Source organism: Molossus molossus, unplaced genomic scaffold, assembly GCF_014108415.1.
Source record: "Molossus molossus isolate mMolMol1 unplaced genomic scaffold, mMolMol1.p scaffold_m16_p_12, whole genome shotgun sequence".
Classification (NCBI taxonomy): domain Eukaryota; kingdom Metazoa; phylum Chordata; class Mammalia; order Chiroptera; family Molossidae; genus Molossus; species Molossus molossus.
The window spans coordinates 71,603,635-71,628,638 of NW_023425347.1; the positions used below are offsets into that span (position 1 = coordinate 71,603,635).

Sequence of the window (25,004 nt, forward strand, 5' to 3'; positions counted from 1 at the left end):
TCTGCATATCCCCTACCAGTAATCGAGCCCGCAATCTGGGTATGTGCCCTGACCAGGAATCAAACCGAGACTTCAGACACTCAATCCACTGAGACACACCAGCCGGGCTAAACTCTTAGTTTCCTAAACTAGTCCAGCTGTCTGCCTCAGAAAGGTTTCGGCAAAAGAGGACAGAGAAATTTATATATTGATCATGTGTATGGGCTTTATTTCTCCATGCAATACCTGACCTCAGGAGTCTGGAATATTTAAGAGTGAGAGACAACATAAAAATTTTTTTGTCATTGAGTGAAATGAAATGGATGAGAACACCCTTAACATTTCAGGATCCTACATTCCATCAGGGTTATTCTAAAGTGCATCTGTTAGCATTGTGCTTATGAACTATAGAATGGGGGGAGTACATGGATAGAGCAAGATACTATGTTCACTCACTCGTTCAATAAGTATGTATTGAGTACCTAGTATGTGCAAGCAATAGTGATGATTGTTGAGGGCATAAAACAGACATGGTTTCTGCCTCCAAGTAGCTTTTAATTTAGTAAAAAAGATAGCCAAGTTTGAAATAAATGCTTCCTTTTATAATGAAGCCAGGTTGTAGAGACTTAATCACAGAAAACCATGAAAGGGTTTTGAGAAAAGGAACTATAGAGTCAACTTTTCATTTTGTTTGTTAGGTTCTATTACATTCCAGTCATCATGCAAGTGACTTTATATATGTTAATTTAGTTTTCAAAACTACCCTGTGAGGTAGGTGTTAAAACCATTACCATTTTATAAATAAGGACATTATTTGTAATCCAGGCTTACCTGACTTCAGAACTTCAAGTTTGTAGGCTTGCCTATACAACCTATCTATTTTTAGAAGATAACTATGGTGTTAGTGTTAAAAGATGCAATTAGACCAGGTGGGTGGCCTGTATAATACTGTAGTCCATGTGCCAAAGCCCCACCCCCACCCCTTTCTGTTTGTCAGTAGAACTAATCAAACCCTACACACAACCTTACCACTCCTCAGAAACATGGATAGTCAGACAGACAGGCTTCCAGGAACTCTTGCTAACTAGCAGAAAGAATCTTCTGTTGCTTTATAAAACTCAAGTTATGGTGTGTTACATAATAACTGAGTTCGCTCTATTTGAGTGATACTGTTAAATAGTAGCTGTCTCTGTCTCTTCTTACCCCACACAGAGACTGTTCTATTCCTTTGGCCTTCTTAAGTCTAGAGTTCTTAGGGACCCTAGTTCTGCCCCTTTCCCAGAGAGTACAGCTCTGTACCCTAATAACTGGATTATGGCCTGCATTTGTGCCCCATTCCTACTAGCTCTTTCCCAGAATTTTTGTTTATTTCCAAACTCTCTTGCCTTTTCTTGAACAGCCCACCTTGGTTTAGGACTTATATTGTATCTGTTCTTTTCACCACCACTGTCACCAATGCAACCTTCTTTTCTCTTTTATCCATCTTTTACCCATCCTTCACTACACCTCCCACCTCAGTCTCTTATTATTTGTCTGAAATGATGACATTGAACTTGAGATGTGATTCTCAGCCTTCCCAGGAACTACTACTTCTGTACCTATGTTTATCCCACACTTATATTAGCTTTCTACCCCAGGTTCCATTAGTATTCCGTAAGACCTTACTAATCTATTTCTAACAACCAGTGCTGATATAGAAATGATACTGCAAATGGGATGGGGCTATGAAGGCAGGGGGGTGTTGAGATACATCAGAGGTAACATGGACTGGATTCACCATCCAGCTATGTAGGATGAATGGGGAATTAAGAAGAGGAATATGAAAGAAAACTTAATTCCAGATTATCTAACTAGGATGGCACTGATAAATTTAATGATAATGTTTCCATTCACTTAAGGAACACAAGAGGAGGATTGAATTCAGAAAATGGATGAATTCAATTTAAGTTTGAGGTGCTTGTAGGACATTTAGGTAAAGACTTCTGACAAATACTTGGATATATGGATCTGGAACTCAGAAAAAATTCAGAATTTTGGAGTTACTAGCATAGAGGTGATATTTGAAGTCATGTTTCTGTTCCCTACTGAATCTTTAAACACTTTGAACATTGTCCTTCTCCTCTCTCCCAAACCCTACTCCTTACCAAAACAGACCTAAAAAGCAGGGATAAGATTTCTAAAACTGCTAACTACTTGCTTTTAATCTCAGGAATGCTCTGCTCCTAACTTCCCTGAAAACTTTTCTTGTATTAGGCCCCATATGTGTTATAGCTAGATGTTGCCTTGTCCTCTTTGGATTGGTGATTCAGTTTGCTCTGGTAACTCCCTACCCTGAGATTCCCTGGCATAAACATCCTGGCCAGGTCTTCAGTTGCTGCTTATCCATGAAGAGAAATTGGATACCAAGAGAAAGGTAAGATAACTTAAGGGGTCAAGTCAGGAACCATGTCTTACTAATTTTCGAGACTCCAAGCATAGTACCTGGAAAATAATAAGAGTTTATTTAATGAATAAGAAATAGGCGCTAGTGGAGGAATTAACAAAGTAGAATGAGAAATGTAAAAAGCTAGCAAGTTATTATCAAAGTCAGTATATAGAATTGAGTTTCAAGAAGTGAATAGTTAAGTCAACAGCTTTGAATATTGTGGAGGCTACAGACTAGAACTAACAAACATGGAAAAGCAATTTGGAATAAATAGAGACTATGCATAAAAAAGACAGCTTTGAAAAAGCATTGATATTATTGCCCTGGCTGGTTTGGCTCAGCAGTAGAGCATCAGCCCGCGGACAGAAGAGTTGCGGGTTCAATTTCGGTCAAGGGCACATACCTAGGTTGCAGTTCAGTCTCCGGCCCTGGTCAGGTTTGTGCGAGAAGCAACCAATCAATATGTCTCTCTCATATAGATGTTTCTCTCCATCTCTCTCTCTCTCTCCCCCACTCTATATGAAGATAAAAGTGGAAAAAAGTATACTCAAGTGAGGATTTTTTAAAAAAGTATTAATATTATCATCATAGTGAAAAAAGATATTGCAATGAAATAAAAATCGGATACTATAAAAACAAAATACAGAACAGAAAGACCTAATGAATATTGTAAATATAATAGCAAAAAATTATAAAAGTAATTTTTATAAATGCAAGGGCCCTGGCTGGTGTGGCTCAGTTGGTTGAGCATCATCCTGTACACCAAAAGATAGTGGGTTTGATTCCATGTCAGGGCACATACCCAGGTTGCAGGTTTGATCTTCTATGTGTACAGGGCAAGAAGACTGCAAAGAAACGTACCATAATAGAGGCCTGAAAGATGGCGACGTAGATAAACATGGTATTCACCTCCTCCCATAACCACATCAAAAGTACAACTAAACTACAGAACAATCATCATTCAGAACTGCCTGAAATTGAGCTGAATGGAAGTTCTACAGCTACGAAATAAAAGAAAAAGCCACATCAAGACTGGTAGGAGGGGCAGAGGCGCAGAAGGGCTGATTCCACACCCATTTGTGGCAGATAAAAATCAGTGGGGATACTCCAGCTGTGAAGATCCTCCATGAGGAAAAAGGGGTCCCCGTTCCACACCAGGCACCCCAGCTTAGGGTTCCAGTGCCAGGAAAAGAAGTCTCCATAACTTCTGGCTGTAAAAACCAGCAGGAGTTAAGGCTGAGGGAGGCTGAGGTTTCTAGAGTGCAAGACAGCTCCTCTTAAAGGGTCCATGCACGAACTTTCTCAGACTTGCTCCTTCTGGGCTCCAGTGCCGGGGAGGCAGCCTGAAATGCACCAGAGACATATGTGGAAAAACTGTTTGGTTTGGCAATTGAGCAAGAGCTGGAGGGGCAGCTCTTGTGCTGGCATAGGCTGTTGTTCCTTGGTGAGCCCTTCCCCCATGGGACCAGCAGACAAAGACGCCATATCTGGGACTCCAGCAACCTGACTCACATTGCTTGCCCTGCCCTGGTAATTCTCTGATGCCCTGCCCCAGCCAACTTTTGGACCCACCCAAGCTATTTTCAGTAGCTTTACCATAGGAATAGTCTATCTTGGCTCATGCTTTGGATTTTCCTAAAATCTCTCAAACAAGCAGCATCTGGCCTCAGTGAGCTCCATAACTCTCACTGAGTGGCCCCAGGCCTGGCACTAGTAGCAACTGGCCTTGGTCCACAGTGTAGCCTCTCCTGCGCACCTCCAAGCCCAGCACAAGAAGCAACCATCTGCAGATTACTTTGTAGCTTATGCCTGGTGGCCCTGGGTAGAACACAGGCAGTGGCTGGCCGTGGCCTGCACCTCTGGGGAGGCCCCAGAGCCAGCACACCCAGTGGATAGCTTTAACCATATCAAAGGACCACAACCCAATCACCTCTACAAGTGACACACTCAAGGGGTAGACCCTGTGGGTACCAGAGCCCTGCTGAAGTAAGTCTTCCTCTGTGTGGTGGACCTCTGCACAGCTGATCTTCCATGGTGGTCAGAGGTCAATGGTCAGTGAGCACAACCAGTCCTTACAGCCAATCAGCCTGAGTAAATTCCTCCCATTGACATGCCAACAACAATCAAGACTCAATTACAACAGAAGGTTGTACAGTCCACATGGGTGGTGCACATCCAGTGCCCAGCTAGGGTGACCAGGGAGGCTGTGCCACCGGACCCTATGGCACACCTACTATAATCGGCCACCCTTCCAAGCCTAGGAGATGTAACAACTCTACCTAATACATAGAAACAAACATAGAGGGAGGCAGCCAAAATGAGGAGACAAAGAAACATGTCCCAAATGAAAGAAGAGAACAAAACTCCAGGAAGAGAACTAAATGAAACAGAGATAAGCAATCTAACAAATGCAGAGTTCAAAACACTGGTTATAAGGATGCTCAAGGAACTTAGTGAGGACTTCAAAAGCATAATAAAGGACTAATCAGAAATGAAGGATGCACTAACTGAAATAAAGAATCATTTACAGGGTATCAGCAGTAGAGTAGGTAAAGCTAAGAATCAAACCATCAATTTGGAATATAAGGAAGCAAAAAAACACCCAATCAGAACAGCAAAAAGAAAAAATAATCCAAAATAATGAGGATAGTGTACAGAGTCTCTGGGACAACTTCAAGCATACCAGCATTCGCATCATGGGGCTGTCGGAAGGAGAAGAGAGAGAGCAAGAAATTGAAAACCTATTTGAAAAAAGAATGACAGAAAACTTCCCTAACTTGGTGAAGGAAACAGACATACAAGTCCTGGAAGCACAGAGAGTCCCAAACGAGATGAACCTAAAGAGGCCCCAACACCATGACACATTATAATTAAAATGCAAAAGGTTGAAGACAAAGAGAGAATCTTAAAAGCAATAAGAGAAAAGCAGTTTGTTACCTACAAGGGAGCTCCCATAGGACTGTCAGCTGATTTCTCAAAGGAAACTTTGTAGGCCAGAAGGGAGTGGCAAGAAATATTCAAAGTGATGAAAAGCAAGGACCTACAACCAAGATTACTTTATCCTGCAAAGCTATCATTCAGAATTGATGGACATATAAAGAGCTTCCCAGACAAGAAAAGCTAAAGGAGTTTATCACCACCAAACCAGTGTTATATGAAATGTTGAAGTATCTTCTTGAAGAAAAGATAAAAAATATGAACAAACAAAATTGCAATAAATACATATCTATCAACAATTGAATCTACAAACAAAATGAACAAGCAGAACAGAAACAGACTCATAGATACAGAGAACTTTTGATGGTTGCCAAATGGGAAGGGGGGATGGGCAAAAAAGGTAAAGGGATTAAGAAGTACAAATTAGTTGTTACTCTGATGATATTAGAGGGAAGTGGGTGGTGCAGGAAGAGATAAACCAAAGAATTTATATGTAAATATGCATATCCCATGAACACTGACAATAGTGTAGGGAAAACATGAGGGAGGTAGGAGCTGAGAGGAGGGGGTTAATGGGGGGGGGCATCTATAATACTTTCAACAATAAAGATAATTAAAAAAAAAAAAAAAAAGAAATACACCATAATATTAACAATGGTAATCTGTAGCTGGTGGAATTATAGGGAGCTTTTTATTTTCTTTATGCTTTTGTAGATTTTCTATAATAAGCACACTTTATTTTATTTTTTTGTTAATCCTCACTATAGGATATTTTTTCCATTTATTTTTTTAGAGAAATTGGAGGGGAGGTGAGGAGGAGGAGGAAGAAGAAAGAGAGAGAGAGAGAGAGAAACATCAGTGTGAGAGAGATACATTGATTGGTTGCCTTCTGAAGGACCCCAACCAGGGCCGGGGATTGAACCTGCAACCCAGGTATGTGCCCTTGACCAGGAATCAAACCCATGAACTTTTGGTCCTTGGGCTGATGCTCTAATTACTGAGCAAACTGGTCAGGGCAAACATGCATTATTTTTATCATTTAAAAAAAGGATATTAAAGAATGAAAGAGCCCTGGCTGGTTTGGCTCAGTGCTTGGAGCGTCAGCCTGCGGTCTGGAGAGACCCGGGTTCGGTTCCCACTGGGGACGCGTGCCTCGGTTGCAGTTTGTCCCCGGGCCTGGTTGGCCATGCGGGTGGCAGCCGCTCGATGTGTCCCTTTCACATCGATGTTTCTCTTCCTCTCTCTCCCTCCCACTCTACTTGAACAAAAAATGGAAAAGTGTTCTCTGGTGAGGATAAAAAAAAAAAGAATGAAAGAAAATTTTGTTCCACAGACATAATAGTCCCTTCAGGACAGATCTCATTGTTACAGCATCATACTAACTCAGGCCTCAATCTACATGATATTTTGTTTCACAATCATTTATAAAACACATCCTTTTTATTTTATCTTCCTATGGAAAATTTCACACTATAATGTTAAAGTGTCAGTTACATCCACTGAGTCCACTTTACTACTATTGAGTTTCATTTTCATCCTTTTTTTTTTAAATCCTCACCTGAGGACACCTTTTGCTTAGTTTACCTAGTTAAAATGATAGAGTGGGAGGGAGAGAGGGAGCCAGAGAGAGAGAGAGAGAGAGAGAGAGAGAGAAACATCGATGTGAGAGAGACACATTGAGTGGCTGCCACCCACACAACCTCAACCGGGGCCAGGGACAAACTGCAACCGAGGTATGTGCCCTTAGCGGGAACCGAACCTGGGCCTCTCTGGTCCACAGGCTGACACTCTAACTGCTGAGCCAAACTGGCCAGGGCTCTCATCCATTTTTAATTGTTGTTGTCAATCCTCACCTGAGGATATTTTTTCCATATATTTTTAGAGAGAAAGTGGAAGGGAGGAAGGGGGGCAGAGAGAGAGAGAGAAACATTGATGTGAGAGAGACACATCAATTAATTGCTTCCTGCACAGGCCCGCACCAGGGCCAGGGATCAAACTTGGAAGTCATGTACATGCCCTTGACTGGGAATCAAATCCATGATCCTTTAGTGTATGGGCTGACACTCTAACCGCTGCACCACACTGGCCAGGGTGTACCCCTTTTTTTATGAAAAGACTAAAATGTTTTAACCAGTGAGTATGTATGGGGACATTTTCATCGTTTTTTTTTTTTTTTTAACCAAAAGAGTTTTAAAGAAAGATTTTGCCTTGTAATTAGGGTGGGATAGCTCTCTGGTTGTAAACTCCAAGCTTAGTTTACCTAGTTAAAATGATCTGTGCTCTTGTTTATTCATTCCTGAATGCTGTACCCTCCTATACAATCTGCTTTAATGTTGACATTCTTACAGATTAATCTTAGGTTTTCTCTTCTTATTCTACATGATCTCTATATTCAGTCTTAGCTATATCCTTGATTTGAAAGGTCATCTGTGTACTGACTTACAAATTTATTTCTCTAGCCCAGATCTTTTGAGCTTTAGACTCTATATTAACTAACTATTGCATATCACAAAGACATCTCAAGATCAACATACCCAAATGTGAATTTATCTTCTTCCTCAAACTTGCTTAATAAATAGTACCACCATCTAACCACTAAATCATAATAAGAAACCTGTAGTCATCCCTGACACCTTTTTATCTCTTATAAATACATTCCATTGCAAGACCTGGTAATTACCTGCTAAGTGTATTTCATCATTTTTCACTTCTCTCTATATTTAGGGTGACTCTGCCATCACCCTAAGTCAAACCACTATAATCTCCCACCTAGATTGTTACCATAGCCTTTGACCTGATCTTTCCATATCCACTGTTGCTGCTCCCTTCTATTCCATTCTCCACACAACCATCCAAAGTAACTTTTCTGTAACTACAGATTTCATCAATATCACTTCTTTGCCCTGGCTGGTTTGGCTCAGCGGTTAGAGCGTTGCCCTGCGGTCTGGAGAGACCCGGGTTCAGTTCCCCCTAAGGGCACGTACCTCGGTTGCAGTTTGTCCCCGGCCCTGATTGGGTCGTGTGGGTGGCGACCACTCGATGTGTCCCTTTTACGTCGATGTTTCTTTCTCTCTCTCTCTCCCTCCCACTCTATCTGAACAAAATATATTAAAAAAAAAATGTCCTCAGGTGAGGATAAAAAAAATATTTATCACTTCTTATAATATCCTTCAATGGACTCCTATTGCTCTTAGGACAAAATCCAAATTTCATATGGCCTACAAAACCTTGCATGATCTGGCTTTTTATGACTTTATGCTTTTTTGAACAAAAAATACACACATTATTTTCTCCACACTGTGCCAGCTAACTCCTACTCATTCTTCAGATGTCTGCTCAAATGTCATTTTCTCAGGGAAAGCTTGTTGGCCTGTCTTTCTTTCCACACAAATATTTACATTGTGTGATTTATTTATTTATTTATTGCTTAACATCATTTCCCCAGCTAGTCTATTAGCTCCACAAGGACAAGGGATTATATCTGCTTTGTTTAGCACTATATATTCAGTATTTGTATGAGGCCCTGGCACATAGTATTTATTGATTGATTGATTGATTGATTGATTGATTGAATAAGTGAAAATGTCTTAGAAAATTCTCCTTGGGACCTCTTGCCAATTCATGTTCTCCCAGGTGACTTTGAGTTCTTGAGTTACACCAAGTAATTTGTAACCTGGATGCCTCAAATATTGACTTACTCCCTTTCTTGCAGCAACACCCATTTGGCAGCTCGGTTTCTCATCTCCTGGGACCATTGTACACCAGCAAACTTTTACACAGTTTACCTTCCTTTTTTCCTATCAAATAAACAAACCCTTTTGAAGTTTTAGGTGAAATTTTACCCTTAGTAACTCCCAAGGTTGTCCTTGCCTTATCCTTGTCCTATTCCAGCAGTTTATTTTATTTTATTTCAAAGTAAAAAAATATAATTACAGAGAAGGAAATCTATAAAAGAGGAAACCAAGTCCACATTATTTGGCTGCTTGACATCAGAACCAGGACCCAAACCCGTCTGCTGGTGCTAAATTAAGAGTTTTTTTTCACATAATGCAGTATCTGGTGTGAGTCAAGGAGACAACATGAGTAGAGAGAAGCAGCAGCTCACGAGCCTTCAGATATCCCAGCACTTTTCTATAGTCTGCACACTAGGGTATTTATAAATTGTGCCTACTTCTTCCATAGCTGCTGCCACTAACATCATACCCAGGCCCAAAAGATTCCCAAGTTTTCTCCATACCTTCTCAGATCCTTAGAGGAGATGTCACTGCACACTTCCAGCCAGTTGTTTAAAGTCAGCTCCCGTGGGAGACTGGGTCCTACTTTTTCATATCCTAATTGAACAACTCAAGCTCAGAATTAAATTTAAACCAACTTTGTTCTTTCCTCTTCCTCATCCTTAGCAACAAGGTACTCAGAGGCCTAGTTCTTGGTTTATGCCTAGTTTATCTCAATAGAGCTACTGAAAACTAGGATAATTAAAGGTGAGATCGTCATCTGCATTTTTAACACAAACCCCAAGTGATTTTCTGTATATTAACATTTGAGACTCACTAGTAAGAAAACTCTATTATCCACACTATGTGGAAAATGGATTATTCTGACTAATTCTATACAGGCGTACCCTGGAGATATTGCAGGTTCAGTTCCAGACCACCACAGTAAAGTGAATATCACAATGAAGCAAATCACATAAATTTTTTGTTTTTTCAGTGTATATAAAAGTTATGGTTAGCCCTGGCAGGTTTTGCTCAGTGGTTAGAGTGTCAGCCTGCGGTCCAGAGAGACCCAGGTTCGGTTCCTGCTAGGGGCACGTACCTCGGTTACAGTTTGTCCCCGGCTCTGGTTGGGTCGTGTGGGTGGCAGCCACTCAATGTGTCCCTTTCACGTCGATGTTTCTTTCTCTCTCCCTCCCACTCTATCTGAACAAAAAATAGAAAAATGTCCTCGGGTGAGGATAAAAAAAAAAGTCATGTTTACACTATACTGTAGACTGTTAAGTGTGCAATAGCATTATATCTTTAAAAAATGTATGTACCTTAATTAAAAAATACATTTTTTTTTTGCTAAAAAATGCTAACCATCATCTGAGCCTGTTAGGGAAAAAATGGCTTTGATAGACTTCTTGGTACAAGGTTGCCACAAACCTCCAGTTTTTAAAAACACAATAATCTGCGAAGTACAATAAAGCAAAGTGCTATAAAGTGAGGTATGCCTGTATTCTACGTAGCAGCATAAGCAAAGAAATGATTTGACTATCTTCAGATACACCACCCAACTTACATTCAAGGGCTTGAAACCAGTTGGTAGATCACAGCAGCATGAGGCTAGAGGCCAAAGTAGACTTTGGAGAGAGAACAACATGTAGGTCCTGGCTCATGTATTTTCCATCAGTTATGTTACTTATCTGTATAAGCTTTAGGGTTTTTTTTTATTTTAAAATGTGAATAATAATACTTCCTCATAGAGTTGTTACAAGAGTTCACTGGAATTCACTCAACAGATACTCACTGAACATCTACTATGTGCTAAGCACTGTTCTACACATTGCAAATATACCAGCAAACAAAATAGTTTTTGCCCTCAAGGAGCATACATTCTAGTGGGGATATGTATAAAAAGTGTGTAGACTCCAGCATGTAGGAAGCACTCTATAAATGGTTGTTATTAACAAATATTTAAGGATAAAGAGGACTATATTTGTTTTGCTTTGCCACTGTTGGGATACAAAAGAAGTATAGGATATATTGTTTGCCCACCTGGAGCTTGAATCTAGGTGGTCATGAGACGTATGTTTGTTCATTCTATAAATATTAACTCAGTGCTGTAATGAACCAGGCACTATGATTTACAAATATGAATCCTTACTTCTTATAAAAACTTCAAGTTAGTTGGAAACACATGAAAAATGAAAAATTCAATGAAAAAATGCAACAGGTCTTTAAGAGAAGTGATAATAAGGTGCTTAGAAGAGTATTACTACCTTTCTATGCACATGAGCATAAGATAGACATACGCTAACAGGTGGCAGTGGGCATATAGCTAATTTAGTAAGGGGTTAAAAAAGGAAGTCCCTCCTGCTAAGTGAACTAAGCAGCACATGAACACTGGCAGCATTAGCCTTTCTGTGTACTTGTTATATGGTTTCCGTTTCTCACTGTGGCCCTGATTCTAGAACTGAGGCAGTACTGACAATGAAAAGTGTTTTTGGCCAAAGAACAGGCTAGGAGGACAGGGAGGGGAAGTAAAGGGAACAGCATAACTGAAGTCATAAGGAAATATTGTTGACTTCTGGGAACACTGAGTTTCTAGGTGAAGCATAGCATAAGTATAGGGAAGACAGTTCTAGAAATGAAAGATAGGGCCTGTGCATGGAGGGCCTTGAATGCCCAGCTAAGGCATTAGGACTTAATTTATAAGAATCTGAATCATCACTGAAGACTTTTGAACAGGGAAGTGATATGATCAGAACTGTGGTTGGAATAATACATTTGAAGAAAACTAGCAAATAAATAACATAGTCCTCTCTTATCAGCAATTTCATTTTCTGTGGTCAAATGCAGTCTGAAATATTAAATTGAAAATTCCAGAAACAAAAGTCTTAAGTTTTAAATTGCACACCATTCTGAGTAATGTGATGAAATCTCACTCCATCCTGCTCTGTCCTACCCAGAACATGAATCATCTCTTGTCCAGCATATCCATACCATATACACTACCCATCTATGGTTAGCCACTTAGTAGCCATCTTGGTTATCACAACTTAGTAGCCATCTTGGTTATCACAACTACCCTGGTATCACAGTATTTATATTCAAGTAACCCTTAGTTTACTTAATAATGGCCCCAAGGTACAAGAGTAGTGACGTTGGCAGTTTGGATACACCAAACAGAAGCTGTATCCGAAAAGTGAAAAGGTGAGTACAGTACGGTAACATATTTTTGTTAGAGCATATTATTATAATTGTTGTGTTTTATTATTAGTTATTGTTGCTAATCTTTTACTGTGCCTGATTTATAAATTATACTTTATCATAGGTATGTATGTATAGGAAAAAACATTGTATGTATAGGGTTTGGTACAATCTGTGATTTCAGTTATCCACCGGGGGTCTTGGAATATATCCCTAATGGACAAGGAGAGACTACTGTCCTATAAACTGCAAGATTGTCCTGGCCGGTTTGGCTCAGAGGTTAGAGCATTGGCCTGCGGTCCAGAGAGACCCGGGTTTGGTTCCCACTAAGGTCACGTACCTCGGTTGTAGTTTGTCCCCAGCCCTGGTTGGGTGGTGCGGGTGGCAACCACTCATTGTGTCCCTTTCATGTCAATGTTTCTCTCTCTCTCTCCCTCCCACTCTATCTGAACAAAATATGGGAAAATGTCCTCGGGTGAGGATAAATAAAAAAACAAACTGCAAGATTATGTGTGTTACTGAGTATTTGTAGAATAAATGAATGTGTGAGCCTTCCTGATTCCCTGGGGAATAAGCTGCAGTAAAAAAGCTTTTCTCTGCAGACTTGGATTTCATTTAAGCAGGGCTTTGATATAGGAAAAAAAGAAAAATGTGGACTGATTAAACATGACATAAATTTGTAACCTTTGTGTGACCACACCTATACAGTGTTGACTTATAGTTTATTGTCACTTAGAGGCAACTTTCTAAAAATGTATTACAGTATTCTGTCTTTGAGAAAGTGAGATAAGATTCAGTCTTCCTTTCACAAACAACCGTTGGGTGTCTGTCACATTACCAGCACTTTGCTATAGATGATTTAACCATGAATTCAACTTGGAATTCAACTGTGAGCAAGGAGCTAACAGGCTACTAGGAAACAGGGATGTGTAAATAACTAAAACTGTGTTTTTAGTGATGTTGTTGAGGTGAACCAAGATATGAAAGCTATTTTGAGTATAAATTTATAAAATTATAGGGCTTTTGGTCAGCGTAGAGTAATAAATGTGGTACTCACATTCTCTCACAACTACATCAAAATTAAAACTATACTACAGAACAGTCATCATTCAGAACTGCTGAGCATCTAGCTGAACAGAATTCCTATAACTAAATATACAAAGAAGAAGCCACATCAAAACTGGTAGGAGGGGTGGAGACATGGAACAGGCTGGTCCCATACCCATGCATGGCAGTTAAAATTTGGGAGGGCCCTGGCCGGTTTGGCTCAGTGGTTAGAGCGTCGGCCTGCGGTCCAGAGAGACCCGGGTTTGGTTCCCACTAAGGGCACATACCTCAGTTGCAGTTTGTCCCCGGCCCCATGGGGTTGTGTGGGTGGCAGCCAGTCGATGTGTCTCTTTATATATATATAAAATTGGGAGGGATATCTTGGCCATGCAGGTTCCCCCTGAAGAATTATCTGCTCTGGTCACAGCCAGTCCTTTCAGCCAGTTGACCTGGGGTAAATCCCTCCCACTGATGTGCCAACAGCAATTAAGGCTCAACTTCAACAGGAGAATGTACACAGCCCACATGGGGGGCACACCTGAAACACCCAAATCCAGTGACTGGGAAGGCTGTGCCACTGGGCCCTACAGGACACCGTCTACATAAGACCACTCTACCATGACTGGGAGATAGCAGATCTACCTGATCCATAGAAACAAACACTAGAGGCAGCCAAAATGAGGAATCAAAGGAATAACAGATGAAATAACAGAACAAAACTTCAGAAAAGGAACTAAACAAAATGAAGACAAGCAATCTACCAGATGCAGAGTTTAAAACACTAGTTATAAGGACGCTCAATGAACTTAGGGGAAGAGTAGATGAACTTAGTAAGAATTTCAATGAAGAGATAAGGAAACATAAAGTGAAGTTAGAAAACATAAAAAAGAGCCAGTCAGAAATGACCACAATAACTGAAATGAAGAATATAGGAAATCAACAGTATAGTAGGTGAAGCAGAGGATTAAATCAGCAATTTGGAAGATAAGGAAGCAGAAAACACCCAATCAGAACAGCATAAGGAAAAGGAATCCATAAAAATGAGATAATTTAAGGAGTCTCTGGGACAACTTCTTGTGTACCAACATTCACATCATGGGAGTGCCAGAAGAAGAGAGAGCAAAGAATAGAAAACTCAATAGAAAAAAGATGACAGAAAACTTCCTTAACCTGGTAAAGGGAATAGACATACAAGTCCAGGAAGTTCAGAGTCCCAAACAAAATGAACCCAAAGAGGCTCACACCAAGACACATCATAATTAATATGCCAAAGGTTAAAGACAAAGAGAGAATCTTAAAAGCAGCAAGAGAAGAGCAGTTAGTTATGTACGAGGGAGCTCTCAAAGACTGTCTACTTTCTCCACAGAAAATTGCAGGCCAAAGTGATTGGTAGGAAATATTCAGTGATGAAAAGCAAGGACCTACAATTAAGATTACCCAACAGAACTATCATTTAGAATCAAAGGACAGATAAGGAGCTTCCCAGACAAGAAAAGCTAAAGGAGTTCTCACCACCAAACCAGTATTATGAGAAATGTTAAAGGATCTTCTTGAAGAAAAAAAGAATGAGCCCTGGCCGGTTTGGCTCAGCGGTTAGAACGTCAGCCTACGGTCCAGAGAGACCCAGGTTCGGTTCCCGCTAAGGGCACATGCCTCAGTTGCAGTTTGTCCCTGGCCCTGGCTGGGTTGTGCGGGTGGCAGCCACTCGATGTGCCCCTTTCACATCAATGTTTCTTTCTCTCTTTCTCCCTCCCACTCTTTCTGAACAAAAAATGGAAAAGTGTCCTCGGGTGAGGATAAAAATAATAATAATAATGAAATAAAATATGGAGCGTTGTTTAAAAAAGAAAAAGAAAAAGAAGAATGATAAAAAATATGAATGATAAAATGGCAAAAAATACATACCTATTAACAATTTATTTTATTTCTTTGTTAATTCTCACCTGAGGATTTTTTTAAAATTGATTTTTAGAGAGAGTGGAAGGGAGGGGTAGAGGGAAGGGGAGATCGAAAGAGAAACATCGATGTAAGACGACATGTTGATTGGTTGCCTCCCACACGCACCCCAAATGGGCCAGGGATCAAACCTGCAACCCTTCAGTGCATGGGCCAATGCTTTAAACACAGAGCCACACCAGCTAGGGCTAACAATTACTTTATTTTTTTATTATTATTATTATTTTGTACGTACCCCTGGCAGAAACTGAACCCGGGACACTCTGGTCCACAGGCTGACATTCCAACTGCTGAGCCAAACCGGCCAGGGCCCTAACATTTACTTTATTTGTTTTGTTTTGTTTTTAATCCTCACTGGAGAACATTTTTCCATTTTTTGTTCAGATAGAGTGGGAGGGAGGGAGGGAGAGAGAGAGAGAGAGAGAGAGAGAGAGAGAGAGAAACATCGATGTGAAAGGGACACATCGAGTGGCTGCCACCCACACGACCCAACCAGGGCCGGGGACAAACTGCAACCAAGGTACATGCTCTTGGTGGGAACTGAACCCGGGTCTCTCTGGACCGCAGGCCGACGCTCTAACCGCTGAGCCAAACTGGCCAGGGCTACTTTAAATGCAAATAGATTAAATACCCTAATCAAAAGACATGTAGTAGCTGATTGGATAACAAAACAAGACCCTTATATATATTGTCTGTAAGAGACTTCAGATTGAAAGACACACATGCCCTGCTGGTGTGGCTCAGTGGTTGAGCGTTGACCCATGCACCAAGAGGTTGCTGGTTCAATTTACAGTCAGGGCACATGCCCAGGTTGTGAGCCTGATCCCTAATGGGGGGTATGCAGGAGGCAGCCAATTGATGTTCTTTCTCATCAATGTTTCTGTCTCTCTCTCTCTCTCCCCCTTTCTCTCTCTCTAAAAATCCATAAAGAAAAAAAAATAAAAATGGAACTGTCTTCTGACCCAACAATCCCATTTCTTGGAATATATTCTAAGAATTCCACAATACTAATCAGAAAGAATATATGCACCCCTATGTTCATAGCAAAGTTATTTACAATAGCCAATATCTGGAAACAGCCCAGGTGCCCATCAGTAGATGAGCAGATAAAAAAGCCGTGATACATTTACACAATGATTACACACTGTAAAAATGAAGGAATTCTTAGAACCTTTTGTGACAACATGGATGGACCTGGAGATTATTATGCTAAGTGAAATAAGCCAAGCAGAGAAAGACAAATACCATATGATCTCACTTATATGTGGAATCTAATGAATAAAATAAACTGACGAACAAACTAGAACCAGAGAGGCATAGGTACATGAAACAGACTGACAGAGGTCAGAGGGGAGGGCATGGTGGGGACTAGATAGAAGAAAGTAAAGAGGTTAACCAAAGAACATATATGCATAGCCCATGAACGCAGACAACAGTGTGGTGATTGCCAGAGGGTGGCAGGGTGGGGGCTAGGTGGAGATGGATAAAGGGAGAGTGTGTGTGAAATGGGGAACATTGGTAGTATTTATTACAGGTTTATTATTGTGTCAATAAATTTTTTAAAAAGTAGTACTAATTGTTAGTTAACATAATAGTCATGGGGATGTTAAGGTACAGCATAGGGATTATACAGGGGTGGGCAAAAGTAGGTCTACGGTTCTTCATATGGAAAAAGACATGCAGGTTATTATTATTACAATAGCTTTATTAACTCTGTTTCACATACTCACAACTGTAAATCTACTCCGCCACCTATAGTCAATAACATTGTAATAACCATGTATGGTGTCAGATGGGTATTAGATTTATCATGGTGATCACTTAGTAAGTTATGTAAATGTCTAATCACTGGATTGTACATCTGAAACTAATATAATATTGTATGTCAACTGTAATTTAAAAATAAAAAATGTATTTATTTATTCATTTATTATTTTTTAATCCTTACCCGAGGATATCTTTCTGTTTATCTTTAGATGGGGTGGGAGAGTGGGAGAGAAGAAGAGAGAGAGAAACATCAATGTGAGAAGGACATATCGTCTGATTGCCTCCTGCACAACCTGGACCAGGGCTGGGGATGAACCACAACGGAGGTTCGTGCCCTTGACCAGAATTGTACCTGTGAGTCATTGGTCTGTGGGCCAATGCTCTAACCACTGAACCAAACCGGCCAGGGCTAAAAATAAAAAATTATTTTTAAAAAATGTATAAAATTTTACCACTTTGTATGCAACACTTCCTGTGCTTTATGCGGCAAGTTTCTAGAAATTTAAGTGTTGACTTCAATTGAGAAAGCTGTAATTTTAGAGTGAACTTGAAAAACAATTTTTATTTTCTAAGAAAGTATTCTTTATTTAAAAATAATACATGTACTCTAAAGCTTATTTTAACTAATAGAAAGACAAAAAGATCATAAATGTCACCCTCCTAAGGAAAAAAAATCACTATTTATGTTTGTGTATTTCCTTCCAGGCTTTTTTGCACTAGGATGTTATGTGTTGATCTTGGAAGAGTATACAGCTGAAAAAAAAAATTTTTTTTTAATCCTCATCCAAGGATATTTTTTCGTTTTCAGATAGAGTGGGAGGGGGAGAGAGAGAGAGAGAGAGAGAGAAACATCAATGTGAAAGGGACACATTGAGTGGTTGCCACCCACATGACCCAACCAGGGCCGGGGACAAACTGCAACCAAGGTACATGCCCTTAGCGGGAACCGAACCCGGGTCTGTGTGGACCACAGGCCAATGCTCTAACCGCTGAGCCAAACCGGCCAGGGCAATACAACTGAAATTTAAGTGAACATGAAAGTAGTATTAGATCTCTTACATTTATTCTGGACCACACAATTGAAAAAGTCCAGATTAAAGCAGAATACTCATTTGGTTTTTTGTTTGTTTTTAATTTTTTTATTTAAATATAGTTGGTATGCTATATTATATTAGTTATATTAATTTCATATTACATTATAGGAGTTTGACATTTTTTATACCTTACAGTGTGATTACTCCACTAATTCTAGTAATCATCAGTCACCATGCAAGTTTATCACGATATTATGGACTATATTCTCCTTTACCATTTTTTTTTTCCTTACCCGAGGACATTATTGCATTTATCCTCAGCTAGAGTGGGAGGGAGGGAGAGAGGAAGAGAGAGAAAGAAACATCGATGTGAGAGAGACACGTTGAGTGGTTGCCACCCAAACGACCCCAACCGGGGCTGGGGACAAACTGCAACCAAGGCATGTACCCCTAGCAGGAACCAATCCCGGGACTCTCCGGTCTTCAGACCAATGCTCCAACCACTGAACCAAACTGGCCAGGGCCCCCTTTACCTTTTTCATTTATCCTTCCACTCCTGTCCCTCTGGCAGTAATCCCTTTGGTCTCTGTTTCTGTGAGTCTGTTTTTGTTTTGTTTCGTTAGTTTTTAGATTTCACATATTAGTAAAACCAGAGTATTTGTCCTTCTCTGTCTGACCTATTTCGCTTAGGATAATACCTACTAGGTCCATTCAAGTTGTCTCAAATGCAAGATTTCTTTCTTTTTTATTGCTGTGTAATATTCCATTGTGTATATATACCACATCTTCTTTATCCATTCATCTGTTGATGGACAGCTAGGTTGTTCCATATCTTGGCTATTGTAAATAATGCTGTAATATACATAAAGGTGCATATATCTTTTTGAATTAGTGTTTTCTTTTTCTTTCTTTTTTCAGTTAATCCTCACCTGAGGATCTTTTTTTGATTGATTTTAGAGAGAGTGGAAGGGAGAGAGAGAAAGATGGAAACATTGATGTGAGAGAGACACATTGACTGGTTGCCTCCTACATGACCCCCACCAGGGTTGGGGAATCAAACCCGCAACCCAGGTACACGTCCTTGACCAGAATCAAACCTGAGATCCTTCGGTCTGCAGGCTGACACACTAACCACTGAGCAAAATCAGCCAGGGCAGTGTTTACATTTTCTTTGGATAAATACCCAGAAGTAGAATTGTTGAGTTCAATGGTAGATCTATTTTTAGTATTTTGAGGCATCTCCATACTGTTTTCCATAGTGGCTACACCAATGTGCAGTCCCAGCAACAGTGCACAAGTGTTCCCTTTTCTCCAGATGCTTGCCAACACGTTATCTGTTGACATTTTTATAATAGTCATCATTGTGGTTTTGAATTGTGATGTTGAGCATCTTTTCATGTCTATTGGCCATTTGTATGTCTTCTTTAGAGGAATGTCTTTTTGTTATTGAGTTGTATGAGTTTCTTACATATTTTGGATACTAGCCCTTTATTAGATACATCATTCGTGAATATATTCTCCCATCGGGTAGATAGTCTTTTTGTTTTGTTGGTGGTTTTGTTTGCTGTGCAGAACTTTTTAGTTTACTTTCTTTTTTTTTATCCTCACCCGAGGACAGTGTTCCATTTTTTGTTCAGATAGAGTGGGAGGGAGAGAGAGAGAGAGAGAGAGAGAGAGAGAGAGAGAGAGAGAGAGAGAACATCGACGTGAAAGGGACACATCGAGTGGCTGCCTCCCGCGTGACCCAACCAGGGCCGGGGACAAATTGCAACTGAGGTATGTGCCCTTAGCAGGAACTGAACCTGGGTCTTTCTGGACCACAGGCCAACACTCTAACCGCTGAGCCAAACCGGCCAGGGCAGTTTACTTTTACTTTTGTTTCCCTTGCTCTAGGGGATGTATCCAAAAAAATATTACGCAGACTGATGTTAAAGAGTTACTACCTATGATTTATTTCTCCTAGGAATTTTACAGTTTTAGGCCTTATATTTAAATCTTTAGTCCATTTTGAGTTTATTTTTATATATGGTGTAAGAAAGTAGTCCAGTTTGATCTTTTTGAATATATCAGTCTAATTTTCCCAGCACCACTTGTAGAAACTTCTCCATTGTATGTTCTTACCTCCTTTGTCATAGATTAGTTCATCTTACAAGTGAGGGTGTATATTTGGGCTATCTGTTCTGTTCCATTGATCTATGTGTCTATTTTTGTGACTGTATCATACTGTTTGAAATCAGGGACCATGACATCTCCAACTTTGTACTTTTTCTCAAGATTGCCTTGGCTACTTCCAGTCAGGATGGTGGTGTAGGTAAATGTGGTATCGCCTTCTCCCACAACCTCATCAAAATTGCACGAAACTACAATATAACTATCCTTCAGAACCGCCTGATATTGAGCTGAACGGAAGTCCTACAACTACAAAATTAAAGGAACAGCCACACCGAGACTGGTAGGAGGGGCAGAGGCACAGACAGGCTGGTCCCACACCCACATGTGGCGGATAAAAATCAGGAGGACACCTCGGCTGGGAAGGTCCTCCCTGAGGAGTGAGGAGTCCACATAACACACCAGGCACCCAGCTCAGGGTTCCAGTGCCAGGAAGAGAAGTCCCCATAACTTCTGTCTGGAAAAACCAGCAGGAACTGAGGCTGACAGAGGCTGTGGCTGCTGGAGCCCCAGGCAGTTCCTCTTAAAAGGCTCGCGGGAACACAGACTTGTTCCCTCTAAGCTTGGAGGGGAGGCAGCTTGAGAGGTGCCAAAGACATACAGGGAAGAGCTGTTTGGCCTCGGGAGGAGAACTGGAGAGGCCACTTTCTTCTGGACAGACGGTTGGTGGAGGCTGATGAGCCCTTCCCTGGGGCGGCAGATGGCAGCCATATCTGGGACTTCAGCATCCTGGCTCACACTGTTTGCCCCACCCAACTTTCAGGCCCACCCAAGCTGTTTCTAAAGGCTTTACCACAGGATCAGCCTGTCTTGGATCCTGCTTCAGAGTTTTTCTAAAATCTCTCAAACAAGCAGCATCTGGCCTCAGCAAGCCCCATACCTCTCATTAAGTGGCCCCAGGCCTGGCACTAGAAGCAACCAGCCTTGGTTCACAACTTTGTAGTTTATGCTGGGTGGCCCGGATAGAACACAAGCAGTGGCTGACCTTGCCCCAGAGCCAGCACGCCCAGTGAACAGCTTCAGACCACATCGAAACACCACCACCCAACCACCTTCACAAGTGACACACTCAATGAGTGGACTCAGTGGGTACCAGAGCCCTGATGAAATAAGCCTTGCTCTATGTGGTGGGCCCCTACACAGCTAATCCTCCAAGGGAGTCAGGGGCCAGTGGTCAGTGGGCATAGCCAGTCCTTGCAGCTGATCAACCTGAGTAAATCCCTCCCATTGACATGCCAACAGCAATCAAGATTCAATTACAACAGAAGGGTGTACAGTCCATATGAGGGGTGCACCTTTGAGGGCCCAGCTGGGGTGATCAGAGAGTCTGTGCCGCTGGATCCTACAGGACAGCTACAACAATAGGCCCCCCTACAAAGCCTAGAAAATGTAGCAACTCTACCTAATACATAGAAACAATCACAGAGAAGCAGCCAAAATGAGGAGACAAAGAAACATGTCCCAAATGAAAGAAAGGAACAATACTCCAGGGAAAAAACTAAACAAAATGGAGGTAAGCAATCAATCAGATGCAGAGTTCAAAACACTGTTTATAAGTTTGCTCAAGGAACTTAAGGAGACCTCCAAGGAATGTAGAACATCAACAAAATAAAAAAGGACCAATCAGCCCTGGCCGGTTTGGCTCAGCGGTTAGAGCATTGGCCTTTGGTTTCAAGAGACCCAGGTTCAGTTCCTGCTAAGGGCATGTACCTCGGTAGCAGTTTGTCCCCGGCCCTGGTTGGGTTGTGCGGGTGGCAGTCACTCGATGTGTCCCTTTCACGTCGATGTTCGTTCTCTCTCTCTCTCTCTCTTCCTTCCACTCTATCTGAATAAAAAAATGGAAAAATGTCCTCAGGTGAGGATTGAATAAATAAATAAAAGGACCAGTCAGAAATGAAGGATGCACTAACTAAAATAAAGAATAATTTACAGGGAATCAATAGTAGAGTAGGTAAAGCCAAGAAGCAAACCATCGATTTGCAATATAAGGAAGCAAAAAACACCCAATCAGAACAGCAAAGAGAAAAAAGAATTTTTAAAAAATGAGAATAGTGTAAGGAGCCTCTGGGACAGCGGTTCTCAACCTGTGGTTCACGACCCCTTTCACAGGGGTCGCCTAAGACATAACAGTAGCAAAATTACAGTTATGAAGTAGCAACGAAAATAATTTTATGGTTGGGGGTCACCACAACATGAGGAATTGTATTAAAGGGTTGCAGCATTAGGAAGGTTGAGAACCACTGCTCTGGGACAACTTCAAACATGCCAACATTCACATCATAGAAGTGCCAGAAGGAGAAGAGAGCGAACAAGAAATTGAAACCTATTTGAAACAATAATGACAGAAAACTTCCCTAACTTGGTGAAGAAAACAGACATACAAGTCCTGGAAGCACAGAGAGTCCCAAACAAGATGAACCCCAAGAGGTCCACACCAAGACACATCATCATCAAAATACCAAAGGTTAAGGACAAAGTGAGAATCTTAAAAGCAGCAAGAGAAAAGCAGTTTGTAACCTACAAAGGAGCTCCCATAAGACTGTCAGCTGATTTCTCAAAAGAAACTTTGAGGCCAGAAAGGAGTGGCAAGAGATATTCAAGGTGATGAAAAGCAATGACCTACAATCAAGATTACTCTATCCTGTAAAGCTGTTGTTTAGAATTGATGGACATAGCCCTGGCCGGTTTGGTTCAGCGATTAGAGCGTCGGCCTGCGGTCCTGAGAAACCTGGGTTCGGTTCCCGCTAAGGGCACGTGCCTCGGTTGCAGTTTGTCCCCGGCCCTGGTCGGTTGTGCGGGTGGCAGCCACTCGATGTGTTCCTTTCACATCAATGTTTCTCTCTCTCTCTCTCTGTTCCTCTCTCTCCCTCCCACTCTACCTGAACAAAAAATGGAAAAATGTCCTCGGGTGAGGATAAAAAAAAAAAAAAAAAAGAATTGATGGACATAGCAAGAGTTTCCCAGACAAGAAAAAGCTAAAGCAAACCAGTATTATATGAAATGTTGAAAGGGCTTCTTGAAGGAGAAGGAGAAGTACAAAAACATCAACAATAAAATGTCAATTAATACATATCTGTAAACAATTGAATATACTAACAAAATAAGCATGCAGAACAGAAACAGACTCATAGATACAGAGATCTTTTTGTTGCTTGCCATATGGGTGGGGGTTGGGGGGATGGGTGAAAATGATGAAGGAATTAAGAAGTACAAATTGTTGGTTAGACTGATGAACCTCAAGGAGAAGGGGGAGAGAGGGCGGAATGAGATAAACCAAAGAACTTCTATGTATATATGCATAACCAATGGACACTGACAATAGTGGAGGGAAGGCAGGAGGGAGGCAGGATTGGGAAGAAGGGGTCAACAGGGAAAAATAGGGGAAACATCTGTAGTACATTCAATAATAAAGATAAAAAGTAATTTAAAAAATGACATGGAAAAAAAAGATTGCTTTGGCTATTTGTAGTCTTTTGTGGTTCCATATAAATTTTAGGATTATCCTAATTATGAGAAGAATGTCATTGGTATTTTGATAGGAACTGCATTAACTCTGTAGATCGCTTTGGGTAGTATGGTTATTTTAACAATATTAATTTTTCCAACCCATGAGCATGGTATATCCTTTCATTTATTTGTATCCTCTTCAGTTTCTTTCTTCAATGTCTTATAGTTTTCAGAGTACAGGTATTTTAATTCCTGGTTAAACTTATTCCTTGCTATTTTACTCTTTTTGATGCAATTATAAATGGAATTGTTTTCTTAAGTTCTCTTTCTGATTGTTATTAGTGTATAGGAATGCAACAGGCTTCTGTATATTAATTTATATCCTTTTATTTTACTGAATTCTTTTATTAATCTATTAATTTTGGTGGATTCTTTAGGGTTTTCTATATACAATTGTTCCGCGCCACTTCGTGCTTCGACGTTCGCGGAAATTCATTTATCACAGTAGAGTCTGGAATTGATTAACCGCGATAAACGAGAGCCAGCTGTATAATATCGTGTCATCTGCAAATGTTTTTTAATATACTCACAAATTTCCCTTCTGCTGAATGTGAAGCATATGAACTCATTTCATGGTTCCCATTCCTCACAGGTGCCCCTGACCCCACAGCTGGAGCCAGCATTGATGATGAGAACTGTTGGCATTTGGATGAAGAACAAGTGAAAGAACAAGTGAAGCTCTTTCTTTCCCAGGGTGGTTACTATGGCTCTGGAAAGCAACTCAATTCAATGTTCGCCAAGGTAAGATATGAAAAGGATTTTTTTCTGATGCTTTGGGGTTTTTTTCTTTACTTTTTTTAAGTAAACTGAGCTCACGTTTTGGCCTCATGCATTGAGCCAGCTCACTTGTTCTAGCTGTACCAAATGCTTGAAAACTAATGGGAGAGGTTGATCACAGCAGACCTGAGTAAACTGCACCTAGGGAGCCCTACTACCTCACCCTGGTAGTTCTTTCCTCCTGCTCCACTCTCTAAATGAGTTAGCATTGATGGGATTTTTAGTAATGATGATTTGAACCCAAGACTGCCTAATAAGACCTTAAAGAGATTTTTGGTGCTGGGGGCTCATAGCAGGCTTTCTTTCCTTTTTAAAAAACAAACAAACAAACAAAAAACACATTTAGCCCTGGCCGGTTTGGTTCAGCAGTTAGAGCATCGGCCCGCGGACCAGTGAGTCACGGGTTCCATTCCAGTCAAGGGCACATACCTCAGTTGCGATTCGTCCTGGCCCTGGTTGGGTTCGTGCAGGAGGCAGCCAGTGGATGTGTCCCTT

General features: G+C 40.9%; 1 protein-coding gene across 1 annotated transcript in view; it reads left to right on the top strand.

Annotated features, from left to right (window-relative positions):
* Window positions 1-25,004, top strand: part of ZSWIM5 (zinc finger SWIM-type containing 5) — a 184,973-nt gene that overhangs the window by 107,146 nt on the left and 52,823 nt on the right. The window contains exon 3 of the mRNA XM_036256434.1: window positions 24,325-24,473. Coding sequence (XP_036112327.1) covers window positions 24,325-24,473 — 149 coding nt within the window. The remainder of the gene's footprint in view (window positions 1-24,324; window positions 24,474-25,004) is intronic.